The 14367-nt window shown below is 42.0% G+C and overlaps 1 protein-coding gene across 2 annotated transcripts in view; it reads left to right on the top strand.

Annotated features, from left to right (window-relative positions):
• VSX2 (visual system homeobox 2) overlaps positions 1–14114 on the top strand; it is a 55918-nt gene extending 41804 nt beyond the window's left edge. The window contains exons 2-5 of one of the 2 annotated variants that reach the window (XM_077463670.1): positions 1645–1726; positions 3051–3174; positions 11370–11550; positions 13400–14114. In XM_077463670.1, the coding sequence (XP_077319796.1) occupies positions 1645–1726; positions 3051–3174; positions 11370–11550; positions 13400–13689 (677 nt within the window). In that variant the 3' untranslated portion in view covers positions 13690–14114. Of the gene's footprint in view, positions 1–1644; positions 1727–3050; positions 3175–11369; positions 11551–13336 lie in introns of both variants that reach the window. The other variant, XM_077463669.1, reaches the window with a different exon arrangement.
• The last annotated feature ends 253 nt before the right edge of the window (positions 14115–14367 follow it).

Genomic DNA, 14367 nt, shown 5'->3' with positions numbered 1-14367 from the left:
GGATATGAGTAAGAGAGGGTAAATAGAAGAGCAGAGGATAAGGAGAGGAGTAGAAAGGATTAGAAGATGAGAAGGAGACCACAAGGGAGAGAATGAAATTTAAATAGGGGAGAAAATGAAAATATCAGTTTTGGGTGGACTTGCCCTTTAAATAATTCCCAATAGCCTCGCTATACACCAGGAAATGGTTTCAGATTCCATATATATACCCTCCAGCAGTCCCAGCCAATAATATAATAATAAAAAAAAAAAAATGTATTCATGAGCAGATGAAACATATCAAAGGGTTCCATCATCTTATAAGGGACTCTCGCCCCTACTTCCAAATCCTTTGCCGTATATATTCCCACAGATTTAATCAGCCTTAAGTTGTTTATATCTCTGGCAGCATTCCAGCCCCACCATTCCACTGCGACTTTTATCAAGAGAGCAGTCTCCTGGGCTCCTCTGGTACAGTGAAGCCACCCCTGGAGCTTACAGGTGAAGATAGAATTTCCCAGATGAACTGTAATAAGCAGCCATAATTATCTTTTCTTTATTGTAGCAAGGAAGGAAAAAGTACGAAGAACAGCTGGAAATTCAGCATCTTCCCATTCCTCATCTCCACGGATGGTTCACATTTACTCAAACCAACCCTCCCTTCAGTCTATTAATTCGTCCCATCCATTCTTAACCTCAAACCATCCATTTACCCGAGCCCTACTTTCTGTAGCCGTTTATCTGTCCATCCTTCGACCTATTCAGTCCTTATGTCCATCTATCCAACCTTCCCTTGCCTATTTACTCATTTCCCTCCATCCATCTATTCAATCATTCAACTTGTCCACCTATCTACCCATCCTCTTCCTCCATCCAACTCTTTCTACCTCTGCCCGTCCAGCAATGCACCCAACTTATCCTTCTGTCCAACCATCCATCCCTTGACCTATCCTTCTCCCAAACCCTCTCTTTCTCTGTCCATCTATTCAACTTTCCCTTTTTTCTGCTCATCCATCTATCCACCCAGTTTTTCTCTCCGACAATATTGATCCCTCTGCCCGTCTATCGATTTATCCATGTCGTCACCCATCCATCTTTACCTTTCTAATATACTCTGTTGATCTACCTTTCCATTCCGTCTAGCAGACCCTTAAGCCTTCCCTTCATCCATCCACTCACTCTTGTATGTGTTCCAGAGAGTTGGGCTCGGCTGTCTATATTGCAGTTTTCTGGTAGTTTTTCAGTCTATTTGTGGTATATATCATTTGCAGAAATGGGGCCATATTGAGGCTATTGCCTGTGCTTTATACATCTCATCAAAAAGTCTGAATAGGACACTTCTTCATCCCACTGGCCGTAAATAAGGTTGTCGCTTTCATCTTTCCAGTGTTGGTTGTGAATATATATTTACATAATCTGGATGAAAAAAAAAAAAGACAAGTCCATCCAGTTCAACCAACAATTATCTTTAGGTGTTTTGGTATATAAACGCTTTCTGTGGTGATGTCACTTTCTGCAATATGACAGAACATGGCGACTGGCCTCACTGTGATCTCACAATGAGGGAAAACGCAGCTTACTTTAATTTCTTATGATGATCTCCCCATTATGTATATGCTGAATCTCACATGGAATGTCTTATGGACATTTTATGTTTCTCTACAGACTCTGAGGGGATCTCTTCCACTGATAGAAAACTGAACAAATCCCTCAACCAAAACAAGAAACGGAAGAAAAGGAGGCACAGGTACCCCACGTTCCATCCATCTGACTGTCCATCCATTCATCCATCCATCTTTTCGTTCATCTACCTTCAGTCTAGGAAGAGGGTGAATATTTTGTTACTTCTCACATTGTGGGTCTCTGTCTAGCAATAATAGTGAATGTTTATTACAGTATCATACAAATACATCATTAAAGTGTTGTTGTTTTTTTTGGGGGGGGGGTTAACAAAGGATCCTGCTCCTTTAAAGCATGTTATATGACACAGTGATTGTCCTGTATGATTTGGCCCCTTGTAACACCTAAAAAAAAAACCTGGCTGATCCTGCCAATTTCTCCCCATCCCTCTGTAAACTGACAACAGTGTATCATGGCTGCTGAGACCAGACTCTGTGGTCAGTTTAGATGCCTCTGTCAGCAGCAGCCAGCCATCTGCTCCTGTGTCCTCCTCCTCCTCCCATCTCTGTCTGTCTGTCTGTCTGTGTGCCACCCCTCCCCCCTCCTGCCCTCATAACACTAACCTGTATACACCATCAGCACTGCCTACTATAGCAGTGTCCCCCTCTGTGAAGGTTTTAGAAATATAAATGCTGTAAATACCTCATTTAAGAGCTGAGATTGTGATCACATGACCAGCCTGCTCTCTCCTCCAGACTGACATCAGAAGAGGAATCTCAGCCTTTCCCATTGTATCTCTCAGAAGAGGAAAGGAGAAAGCTGGCCAGTCATGTGATCGCAATCCCGGCAGTGAAATTAAGTATTTACAGCATTTATTTTTACAATAGGAGGCAGTGCTTATGGAGTATACAGGTTAGAATGGCTTAACAACCAGTTTCAATGGTTCTAGACTAGGCACAGACTGGGTCACAGTGCATGTTGGGAATTGCCCAACCCCATGTTTCATCCATTTTCACTGTAGTCCAAGCCATAATAAAGCAAAATGGTAGCAACATTTTAGTTCACCTGCACAGATATCAGCAGCATCTGTTTGCCTGCTGCTGCCATTTCTTCTCTCCCCTTGTTGGGATGGGAAGGCGTTGCTCTGTATATGTCTATAAAGTGTGGGTTCTGCTTCATGAAAGCATAGTACAAGAAACATAAAAGGAACTAGAAAATCTATAGTGTGGAACTGAAAAAAAATCTTGAACTAAAGGTCTCTATTTTTTCCATGGAGCCTCAAAAGAGAGCTAGAACTAGTGCCCTTCGGTTGGGTTGGCCATACATTTGGGGTCTGGCATGTCTAACAGGCTGCAGGTCTTGGAAGACTTGTCAGTTATTAGTAAGTAGGGGGTACGAGAAGTGGATATACTAGTTTAAAGTCATCCTAACAATATGTGACACTTTCTCAGGACAATCTTCACCTCATACCAGCTCGAAGAACTGGAGAAAGCCTTCAACGAGGCCCATTATCCTGATGTGTATGCCAGGGAGATGCTAGCAATGAAGACGGAACTCCCAGAGGATCGGATACAGGTAACAGCCTCAGCAGAGGAGCACCAGTTCTCTCTATGAAATCACACATCTGCAACTTCCCCTTTAAGAACGTTAACCATTTCACCCCCGGAAGATTTGGCTGCTCAATGACCAGGCCATTTTTTGTGATACGGCACTGCATCGCTTTAACAGACAATTGAGCGGTCGTGCGCCGTTGTACCCAAAAAAAAAATTAACGTCTTTTTTTTTCCCCCACAAATAGAGCTTTCTTTTGGTGGTATTTGATCATCTCTGCAGTTTTAATTTTTTGCGCTATAAACAAAAAACGCGACAATTTAGGAAAGAAAGACCACAATATTTTGTACTTTTTGCTATAATAAATATCCCCATTTTTTTTTTTTAAAAAGCGACATTTTTTTCCTCAGTTTAGCCCGATATGTATTCTGCTACATATGTTTCGTAATATAAAAAAAAAAGAAAAAAGCAATAAACGTATATTGATTGGTTTTCGCAAAAGTTATAGCATCTACAAAATAGGGGATAGATTTATGGCATTTTAATTTATTTTTTTACTAGTAATGGCAGCGATCTGCCATTTTTATCAGGACTGCGATATTGCGGCGGACAAATTTGACACTTTTGACAAATTTTTGGGACCATTGACAATTATACAGCGATCGGTGCTATAAAAATGCACTGATTACTGTATAAATGTCACTGGCAGGTAAGGGGGTTAACACTGGGGGGGCGATCAAGGGGTTAACGGTGTTCCCTAGGTGTGTTCTAACTGAAGGGGAGATGGGACTGTCTAGGAGGAGAGAGAGAAAGAGAGAGAGAGAGATCAGTGTTCATACTTAGTATACTTACTCCTCTGAAAGAACTGGGATTTGTGTGTTTGCACACACACAAAGCCTGGTTCTTGCTCTGTCACGAGTAATCGCGGGTGCCCGGCGGTCATCGCGCCTGCCAGGCACTCACATCAGCTTCGGGCACACACTGCAGGCGTGCACCTCCAGGGGTACATGCGCTCTCCCCTAGTGGCCAAAAGGTGAAGCGACGTAAGTCGTTTCGCCCAGCCATGCCATTCTGCTGCAGTAAGACTGTAGGGGCTGGTGACAAGCGGTTAAAAAAAAAAAAAAAACACTGTAGTTCTGAAGCTAAAACTGTCTAACGTTTTTTTCATACTAGTTCCAGGACAGGGAGCAACGCAGCTTATATCTGAGGCTTTTCACGTGGGTGTCTACTGTACAACACATTCTCGTTTTCTTTCATTCTACATACAGTTTCCACAACACAAACCCTATTGGGCTTTCCTATGATTGAGTTGATCTCCTAAGGTATTCTGTACATTTGTTAACTGTACAATCTGATATACAGATAAAACAGTAGATGTATATCACTTCCATTATATATTCTGCACATAATAGATAATGGAGATGATACAGGGTAAACAGGCGGTATAGGAAGGACGCTACAGAATATGATTTTCTTATTATATATATATATATATATATATATATATATATATATATATATATATATATATATATATATATATATATATATATATATATATAAATACGTGGAGGTATATAGGGAGAATTTTACATAATATATATTAGAGCCGACTCAGAGTTCCAGGTAGATATACAGGATAATTGTTCAGCAAACACCCAAATTTGTGGGGCGCTCGGCAGGATATTCACCTGCCAAGCGCCCCACAATACACTGCACAGTGCATTCTGGGGCCCTAATTGGATGAAGACAATATATCTAATTAGTATTGAAGCTTGGAGATTCTACTAAATGCGCCACCTTCTTTTAAATATGACAAAAAAAAAAAGTATATACCCAAAGAGCAAAATGATCACGGTTCCAAATAATCCCCAAGACCCACCAAGAGGTCCGGTGGGTGACGTCTCTGTCACAAAGAGTGAGGGAAGAGCAATTGCCCTACAGTCACACCTGTTATCTCAAGAAATTTAGTAAATTAATCAATATTCATGTCCTTTTCCCCAAATGAAAACTATCTCTGGTGATGGAAAATTTCAAAAGGTACTTATGCCACCTGAGCACTCCCTGCTTTCAATTTGCCATTGTTCCTTACTTCAGTATCAATATGACGACACCTTCTAACCAGGGAAGATCAAAACTTTTATTTTGAAAAGTATTTTATTTTTTATAAATTTTTATCCAAGGGATTGACCCTTTTAAACAGGTTTTGGAGCCTCGCTGGTAACAGGGTGAATGGTTATTCACCCTGTTACCAGTGAGGCTCCAAAACTAGTTTCTGTTAAATTTGGGTATAAAGCCCCCCCCCCCCCCCCATATTATGTTTGGAAGGCTAACAAGGAGAGGCAGACTTTCTCATGCCACCATTTTTATTGTTTGACTTCAAGCATCATTAAAATCTTTGCTCCTGTAAACGCTTCCCGACCGCCTCACGCAGATATACTGTGGCAGAAGAGCACATACAGCCGATTTACGTACCTGTACATTGCCCTTTAAAGAGGCAGCTAGTGGGCGGCGCGCACCCGCTGGGGACCATGTCCGCGGGCATACCTGCGATAGTCTCACGGTGAGGAAGAACGGGGAGATGCTGATGTAAACAAGCATCTCCCAGTTCTGCCTAATCACACTGTCACTGATCAGCGCTCCCTGTAATCAGGAGCGGTGATCAGTGACATGTCACAGCCCCCCCCCAGTTAGAATCACTCCCTAGGACACACATAACCCCTAGAGCGCCACCTAGTGGTTAACCCCTTCACTGCCAGTGACATTTTTACAATAATCAATGCAATTTTTTAGCATTGATCTTTGTATTAACACCAATGGTCCCAAAAATGTGTAAAAATTGTCCGATGCGTCCGCCTTAATGTCGCAGTCATGATAAAAATCGCTACTCACCGCCATTAATAGTAAAAAAATAAAAAATTCTATAAAAACGGCATAAAACTATCCCCTATTTTTTAGACGCTATAACTTTTGCGCAAACCAATCAATAAATGCTTATTGCGATTTTTCTTTTACCAAAAATATGTAAAAGAATACGTATCGTAAACTGAGGGAAATTTTTTTTTTATATATTGTGGGGATATTTATTATAGCAAAAAAGTAAAAAAAATGTGTTTTTCAAAATTATCGCTATTTTTTGTTTATAGAGCAATTAATAAAAACCGCAGAGGTGATCAAATACCACCAAAAGAAAGCTCTATTTGTGGGGAAAAAAAAGTATGTCAATTTTGTTTGGGAGCCACATCACACAACTGTGCAATTGTCAGTTAAAATGATGCAGTGCCAAATCGCAAAAAGTGCTCTGGACAGGAAGGGGGGGGGGGGGTAATAAATTCTTCCGGGGCTGAAGTGGTTAAAAAACTATATTTTTTTTAAAGTTTTATTTGCATTGGTACATGTCCCCCAGGGCAGTACCTGGGCCCCCATACCATTTTTTATGGCCAGTAACTTGCATATAAGCCTTTGAAATGGGGACTTTTGATTTGTTTAAGTTTGGGTCCCATAGACTTCAAAGGGGTTTGCGGTTTGGGTCCGAACTTTTGTGATGTTCGAGAGTTCTGCCGCGAACCAAACTGGGGGGGGGGGTCCCATTTCTACATAGAAAGGACAATATAGGATACAGGCGAGGCATAAGAAACACTGTACAGAATGCATAATGCCAGGTAAATACAGTAGAGGAAGGCATAGGAAGGACAATATAGAATGGAACTGATGTAGGGTACAGGGGAGGTACAGGAAGCCTTGTACAAAATATATAATGAAATGGGTATGTAATACTAGGAAGGTATAGTAGTGGTTCCATATAAATTTCAATAATCATTTAGCTGGAGGCGATATAGGTTAAAAGGTAGTGTAGTTAAAGCTAGAATCATTGGAAGGACTTTAAGTTCTGTACTAGCGATCGGAAAATGGTTTACAGCATGATTAGCTGCACAATGGAAAATCAATATACTTAGGAGCTGGTCAAGTGGAATGACAGCGGGTCATTATAGAAAACGTTTATATTATCAATGGCTCATCACATGGAGAGATTGTAGTTCAGTGTAATAACTGGCATCATTTTCATTTCCTGCAGAGCCAATTGGAGCTCTTATTGTCAGTGAAGGAAATATCGGCACATCTCGTTAATGTGCTAATGACCTGATGACGAGCGGCGTCCTCCGAGGGCCCAGCCCCTCCCCTTCCCCCAGTAATTAGTTCAATGGGAGGAAGTATTTTGCTGGCTGCAGATATTAATTAGGATGGGTCAATGCGGCTCCGCAGCTCAGAGCATTTAATTTCCCCAGATAATTCCGCAGCATTGATTCAACTTGAGATTAAGTGACTTTTCAATCAGTTATCAGCATCGGCTAAAAATCAAAATAATACCACCAGAAAAAGTGACCCTCCAAGAGTAAGTGGGTGCAGTGACACCTGGGTTTAGGACATGGATACCTTGCTTTTAATAAATTATATTATATATATATATATATATATATATATATATATATATATATACACACACACACACACACACACAGTATATAGATAGATAGCAATAATTTCCCACATACTCTATATACTATCATTTTAATACTGGTCACACATACAGGTTAGTTCTCACTGGTTTTAAATACTTATAACCAAAGAACAATAGGCTATGTAGTTCTTTTCCCTCATGCAGATCAGGTAGATTTTGGCATCCCTAAAGTGCAGATGCATTTTTAAAAGGCCAGTTCAGCAACAGGGGCCTCCATGTTTCCTTCCTGACAGGTTTACCAACCACAACCTTTTTTTTTTTTTTTCTGGTCTCTCTGGACAGTTCTTTTTCACTTTCCCGGCAAAAGTTCAGCTTCAGTAAATAAATCTGCCCATTGTTTGGGTACCGGCTCAGTGCAAGGTTTGTTATAAGGTATAAAAGTACCTGTATATCAGCACTGTCTATTATGCAGGGCCTTAAAGGAGTAGAAGCCTCACAGGAATATTTAAGAAGCAGGACCTCTACTGTTGTTACCTCTGAATCTAACCATACCTTTTCTAGACATTATACGCAATGCTTCAGACGATCCAGGAAATCCAGCTCTATTTCCAGGTTTCCCCTCAAAGGCTGCCTAAATTTATTCCAAACTTATAAAAAAATATATCCTACTTTGTCCATCTAACTTGGTCTAGAATCATGTTCAATATAGGCAGGAGCACTAAGGGTTCTATTATGCACTGCATTAAAACTGAATAGCCTGAGGCTATATGAAAAGAAGCTTCCTTAGTTAAGAGAACCAAGAAATAATATCCTGATTACAAGAGGTCCCTGTTTATATTAACCCCTATTGCAAAGATTAAAATTTTCATGAAGGAGCAGCAAACCAAATTAATCTGCCATAAATAAAAGATGTTCCAAATGTTTTTGTACCCCTTGAAGAGGGTAGAGTTGGGTAATAGCTTCTTCAATATGGTTGCCTTCCTCTTGTTCCTGATCAGCTTTGTTTTTTTGGGGATATCCTGAGATTTCAAGAGTTTCGTGGAGGTGGTGCAGGTTAACATATGACTGGATAACATAACTAAAGCCCAATTCTTAATTAAAAGTGGAAGTAAACCCATCGATTTAAACAGTTAAAAAAAAAAAAAAAAAAAAAAAAAGGCATGCCGGGAATGCTAACTGCACATTGGCTGTGCTCTCAGCCAAACTATCAAACCATCCAATGGCTGGTGTCATAACGAATCACATGTGCAGCACCAGAGCAATGAAGATTAAACAGAGGCAAAGATGGCAGCTTCCTTGGCTGAAAATGATAGGAGAGTTTACTTCCACTTTAAGACAGAACACACAGAGACAGTGTCTCTTTCTCAGGAGTTTTTTTTCATCCTGGTTAGAGAGACATCTTCAGAATCTTTTGGCGGTTCATGTTTCCGAACTTTACAATTCTCTTGCAGGACCACCATAGAATAGGCCACAATTATTGAATGGTCCATCAACAGTCTCGCCTTGAGAGAGATTTTCAGAAAGTATGTAACTCGGAGCATCAATCATATGACCACTTGCTCGAACACCAAACTGCTATACTTTATTTTCTTCCCACTTGCCTCTACAATCTCATTGAGTTTTAAATTGGTCTATGCGTTTCCACCATTCTGTCTTTCTGCAGTCATTGCCATCTTCCTGTATTGGCTCAGCATGCCTTGGTGCCACCCGTTCATCAGCAGAAATTCTGAGGCCAGTCTACAGAAGGACTTTCTCTTGCAAAGAGGAATTTGTCTTCACAAGGTGGACTGTCAATAATGGCTTCCATATTTAACACCAAAAGCTCTTCAGTCCAGACTTCTCCCCCAAAAGGCGTTGAGATAATTCCTATGGCCCAGAAACCCTCCACCAGTTGTACTGTTTGGTCGAGATAGAAATTAGACTGTCTAGGTAAGGCAAAGTCTCTCCTGAACAAACCAGTCAAATTTTAACCCTGTGCAAAAAGTCTCAAGACTGTACTGAATTTCTTACAAAGCACTGTGGAGAACATTATCTAGGTGCACATTTTAGGAGTATTAGCCCTTCTTGAAACTCAGTGGGACCTCAAGCCTGTTGCTGATCATTTTTTTTTAAGACCCCTCTGACGATATTGTCTCCAAGACGACTCTTAATTGGAGATAAGGTTGACCTAAAACTATTAGTTTTTAGCCTAAAGTTATTTCCAAACTTTTCCTGTGCCTCACCAGAGCTGAACTCGTCTCTGATTGCTTGGATATGGCCTTTCCCTTTTCCATCAGAAAAAGCTCTTACAGTCTTGCGAGCATCATGACAGCTCACCCGCACAGCTTCTACCGGTACTACTAGGGTCACTTCTGATTCTTAGGAACTCTCTGCTAAGAAATTCAAAATAATGTTTTTGCAAATGACATGATATGGCAGGAGAACCTGAATCCATTGGACATCTGTATAAACAGACAGTGATAATGATAAAACGTACAGACTTCTGGGAGCATTTTAACGAAGCTGACATACACGGAGTCAGTCTGATTTTATATCAAGGGCTGTGGAGAATAGGGTGCTTTGGATAACAAGGAGACCTAACCACTTAAGGACCAGGCCTCTTTTTCAGACTCTGTGTTTACATGTTTAAAACAGGTTTTTTTTTGCTAGAGAGTGTTTCGGTGTGACCTCATATTATATGGTTTTGGTATATTTACCAACGATATTTACAAAAAGACAGGCACCGCTGTCTACGGCGCATGCACCGTAGACAGCAGCATGCAGGCGCCCTGAGCAGGCCGCAGATCAAGACGATATGCTGCTCGTGTCGGCTCCAATGCGCATGCGCGGGAGTGACATAATCGCAGCTCCAGCGAATCACAGCGCCTGAGCAGCGAGACCCGGAAGTCACTCCGGGATATGCGGCAGCGGCGAAGATGAAGGAGGACCGCTTCGGGGGCTTCGTTCTCAGGCAAGTTATTCGTAATAAGCTAGTATGCTATGCATACTAGCTCATTATGCCTTTGTCTTGCAGGTTGCATTTTTTTTTTTTAAATAGCCTTTACTTCCTCTTTAAAAAAACGCAATAAAAAAAAAATAAAAAAAATTAACGACTTTTGAAAAAATTACATTGAAAAAATAAAAATAAAATGCACCTTTAAGAGGTATGGGCGGAAGTGATGTTTTGACATCGCTTCCGCCCTCCTATGGTATAGAGATGAGTGGGGGCCATCTTAGCCTCACTCGTCTCCATAACCAGCAGCAAGAAGGACCCGATCGCCTCCGCCGTCTCCGGGAAGCAGTGGAGGGCGCAGGAGGGGGGGGGGGGGGGTGACACCTCTGCCGGCGCCAATAACGCTGATCTTGCGGCAGATAACTCTGCAGGAAAAACAAAGCAGAGAAGGAGGCTCTAAGTGCAGTAATGAAACCCTTGACAAGGAAGGGTTAAAAACACTTACACGATGCAAGTGAAAAACCAGGCATATCAATGAATCTATAACTTCCAGCAGGATGCCTCCTGGGAGTAAAGACAGCTGCAGGTGGAAGTTCCAGAGATCAATGGTGATAAATACTGTCTCTCTGATCCAAGGTGGAGGACCAGCATGGAATCCAGGCCACCGGAAGCAACTCTGACGTCACTTGCGTTTTTAACCCTTTCTTGTCATTAAAGTGTTTTTTACTGCACTTAGAAGCACCTTCTTCTCTGCTTTGATCTTATATCTAGAGTTTGCTTTTGTGTGTATATTATAAAGCATTAAAAATGGCCTTATTTCACCCTTAGGTTTGGTTCCAGAACAGACGTGCTAAATGGCGGAAGCGGGAGAAGTGCTGGGGTCGAAGCAGCGTGATGGCGGAATATGGTCTGTATGGCGCCATGGTGCGACACTCCATCCCACTTCCAGAGTCCATCTTGAAATCTGCCAAAGACGGCATTATGGAGTCTTGTGCCCCCTGGCTGTTGGGTAAGGAATGTACACTATATAATTAGATCCTGAACCAAACCCACTACCCCCTGCCCCCATCTCCAGCCAGAAGGGAGTGTCTCCTTTATATATCTTAGGTGCTCAGTACCAGTTATGTAGCGCATAAGCCTTAGAAATTTTTAGTTTATGTAATTCATACCAGTGACAGGAATGTATTTTGCTTCCTTTACCACTGAATCCATCCAACCAGTGTTGCAAAACGCTGCATGAGGTTAGTCTACAAAGGTCTGATATACGGGATTCTGCTCCATTTAATTATATCAAAGAAGATGCAATACGTTCCCCCCCAACATTACTACTAATGCAAGTAACCCAGCGATGGTCGATGTGACAGGCAAAATTGAAGTGCACGCATGGCCAGGAAATTTTTCAATTGTTAACAAGTAAATCGGTGACCTTTGTTAAATAACTTCTGTCACTACGTACTCTAATCCGATGTCTATTCTATAGATGCCAGTCTGGGTCCTCCATCACTTCACATTATCCATTACTCATGTGTCCTTCACACATGGTTCCCTATGGGTCGCTACTTGTACTCTCTTGCACCTCCTGTCCCAAACCTGTATCCAAAGAGTCTCTACCTGTACCCACTACATCTCCTTCAACTGTTCCCACCTGGTATCCTACATATCTCTACATTTACCCTCCGTGTCTCCTCTTCTTCCTCACAGCTGGTTCCCTACATCTCTCCCTATAACTTTGGTTTCCTGCTCCTCTCCCCCACCTGGTATTTGGTTGTAGATCCTGGAATTTCCTCAATTTCTCCTCTTCTTTTCTCCTAAATTAACCCCCTTCTTTATGTCTACATTTATCTTCTGCTGCCCTGTCTCCACCAGGTTGTGCCTAAGCTTTATTTCCTACTTGTCTCTACCACCTTTGCTTGGATCTGTTGCAACTCTTCCATCAATCCTCATCTTCTCTTGATCTTCTCCTGTCCTCAACTTATGCCTCAGACACCTTCTACTTGCATGTACCCAAAATCCTTCACCAATTCCTCCTAGCCTCACTCTGAATTCTTAAGTGTCTCTACCTCTGCCCATGCACACCTAATATCTTCTAGTCTCTTCTCATGTCATACCTGGTTTCCTTGATCTGGGTCACTGATAAGACAGTACAACCAGTCCTGGTGTACTGGGCCCAGGCCCCATCATCAACTAGACAGGGGGGCCCAGGGCAGCATTATTGTTCATTTCTGCCTGTATAAAAATAAATGATTTTACTAGAGAGGGACTTTTTTAATTTTTGGAGTTAGAGTGGATAAAGTCAGTGCCGCTGTTCCACTGCACCCCAAGAAGAGGGGGGGGGGGGCATGATTTCTGTCTCTGTCTGTACCCTCTGTCTCCACTTTGTGTACTATACATCTCTTACACCCTTGCTAAAACCGAAGGAGTCTCCTCAATCCATCCTCATCTTCTACCCTTTCCATCTCTACATGGTTTGTTCTCTGCTCCTATCTTTACCAAATAGCCCACATCTCCTACCCTTTCTTGCATCCAGGATCATCTACCCCCTCCTTCTGACCTCACAAAAACATACTAATGCCTGTCCTCTCTCAGTACCTTATAGTTTCCCCGTAGCTGGCTACTCTACCTTCCATGTCTTGTCTTCCTTGTTACTTACAGTATTGTGTACCATAACTATTCTGGAATTTGCATTGTCTTCTGTGGGACACACAGCCCATTCTGTGCTCCCTGGACTCTGGTCAGCCTGTTAGAGCCTCTGTTTTTCAATTCTCTAAAGTCTTCTTTATCTTTGCTGTTTTCAGTTCAAGATGGCCTGTCAATGCCCAGACGATTTTCTAAACCAGAATACCAACAATTCTTTGCAGGGATGCACAAGAAGTCTCTAGAGGCAGCCGAACAGTCAGACCGAGAGGCACCAGCAATAGCCAACGCAGAGGTGAAAGAAAGAAGAGAGGCCGAGCGCCCAGCTGCCATCTCTGAGGAGGAATTAAGAGAAAACAGTATTGCTGCCCTGCGCGCTCGAGCACAGGAACACAGCGCCAAGGTCCTGCAAAGTACAAACTGCGAAACACCAGTGAAAGAGGCAACCAGAGAAGAGGAACATGATGGGCAGGCAGAGGGGGAAACTGGGGTCCAGGAAGACTCTAGTGTCTAAAAGAAAATGACTTTGCTGGGGATCCAATTACCAGGAAATATTGGTTTCTTCTGGAACAACTTCTCAGCCACGGATAAGGGCACTTACTAACATCCAAATTTTACCTAGCATCACATAGCCGCAGAGGAGTCAGAATAGAGCACTGGTGGATTTTCTGCACACGTTGAGCCTGCTTATGATGGACATACACATGTGCGCTAAGCGCGTGCAGAAAATGTGCTCTGCGCATCTCTCTACACACAAGGATACATGACACCTGCAGCTTTGTCAGGAAGAGTCGAATGATTCCACTTTTACATACAATGGACAGTTCAACTCCTATCTGCTGGATGTCAGCCATGTAAATATGTACAGACATCAAACACCTGGTTAGGTTAACTGTGATTGTTGTGAAAACTCTGTAAAATAAACATGTGTACATATTCCTGGTGTGTCCACATTAGTCATTTCATACATGACCTTCCTGGATCATATGTATAATCAATTGCACCTGCTATAGTGGCCCAACTCCACCAAACACTACTCAGCTGATGGAGGTTTCACCATCTAGCAATATTAGACTGATCCGCAAAAACATAACAATGAAATCTATGGGGTTAATATACTAAAGGCAAATCCACTTTGTACTACAAGTGCACTGAAGTGCAGTTGCTGTAGATCTGAAGGGAAGATCTGAAA

Source organism: Lithobates pipiens, unplaced genomic scaffold (genome assembly GCF_037356315.1).
Source record: "Lithobates pipiens isolate NorthernLeopardFrog02 unplaced genomic scaffold, aLitPip1_a1.2 Scaffold_30, whole genome shotgun sequence".
In the NCBI taxonomy this organism is placed as follows: Eukaryota; Metazoa; Chordata; class Amphibia; order Anura; family Ranidae; genus Lithobates; species Lithobates pipiens.
The sequence above is the reverse complement of the archived record's forward strand: the minus strand, read 5'-3'. Positions and strand labels throughout refer to the sequence as shown.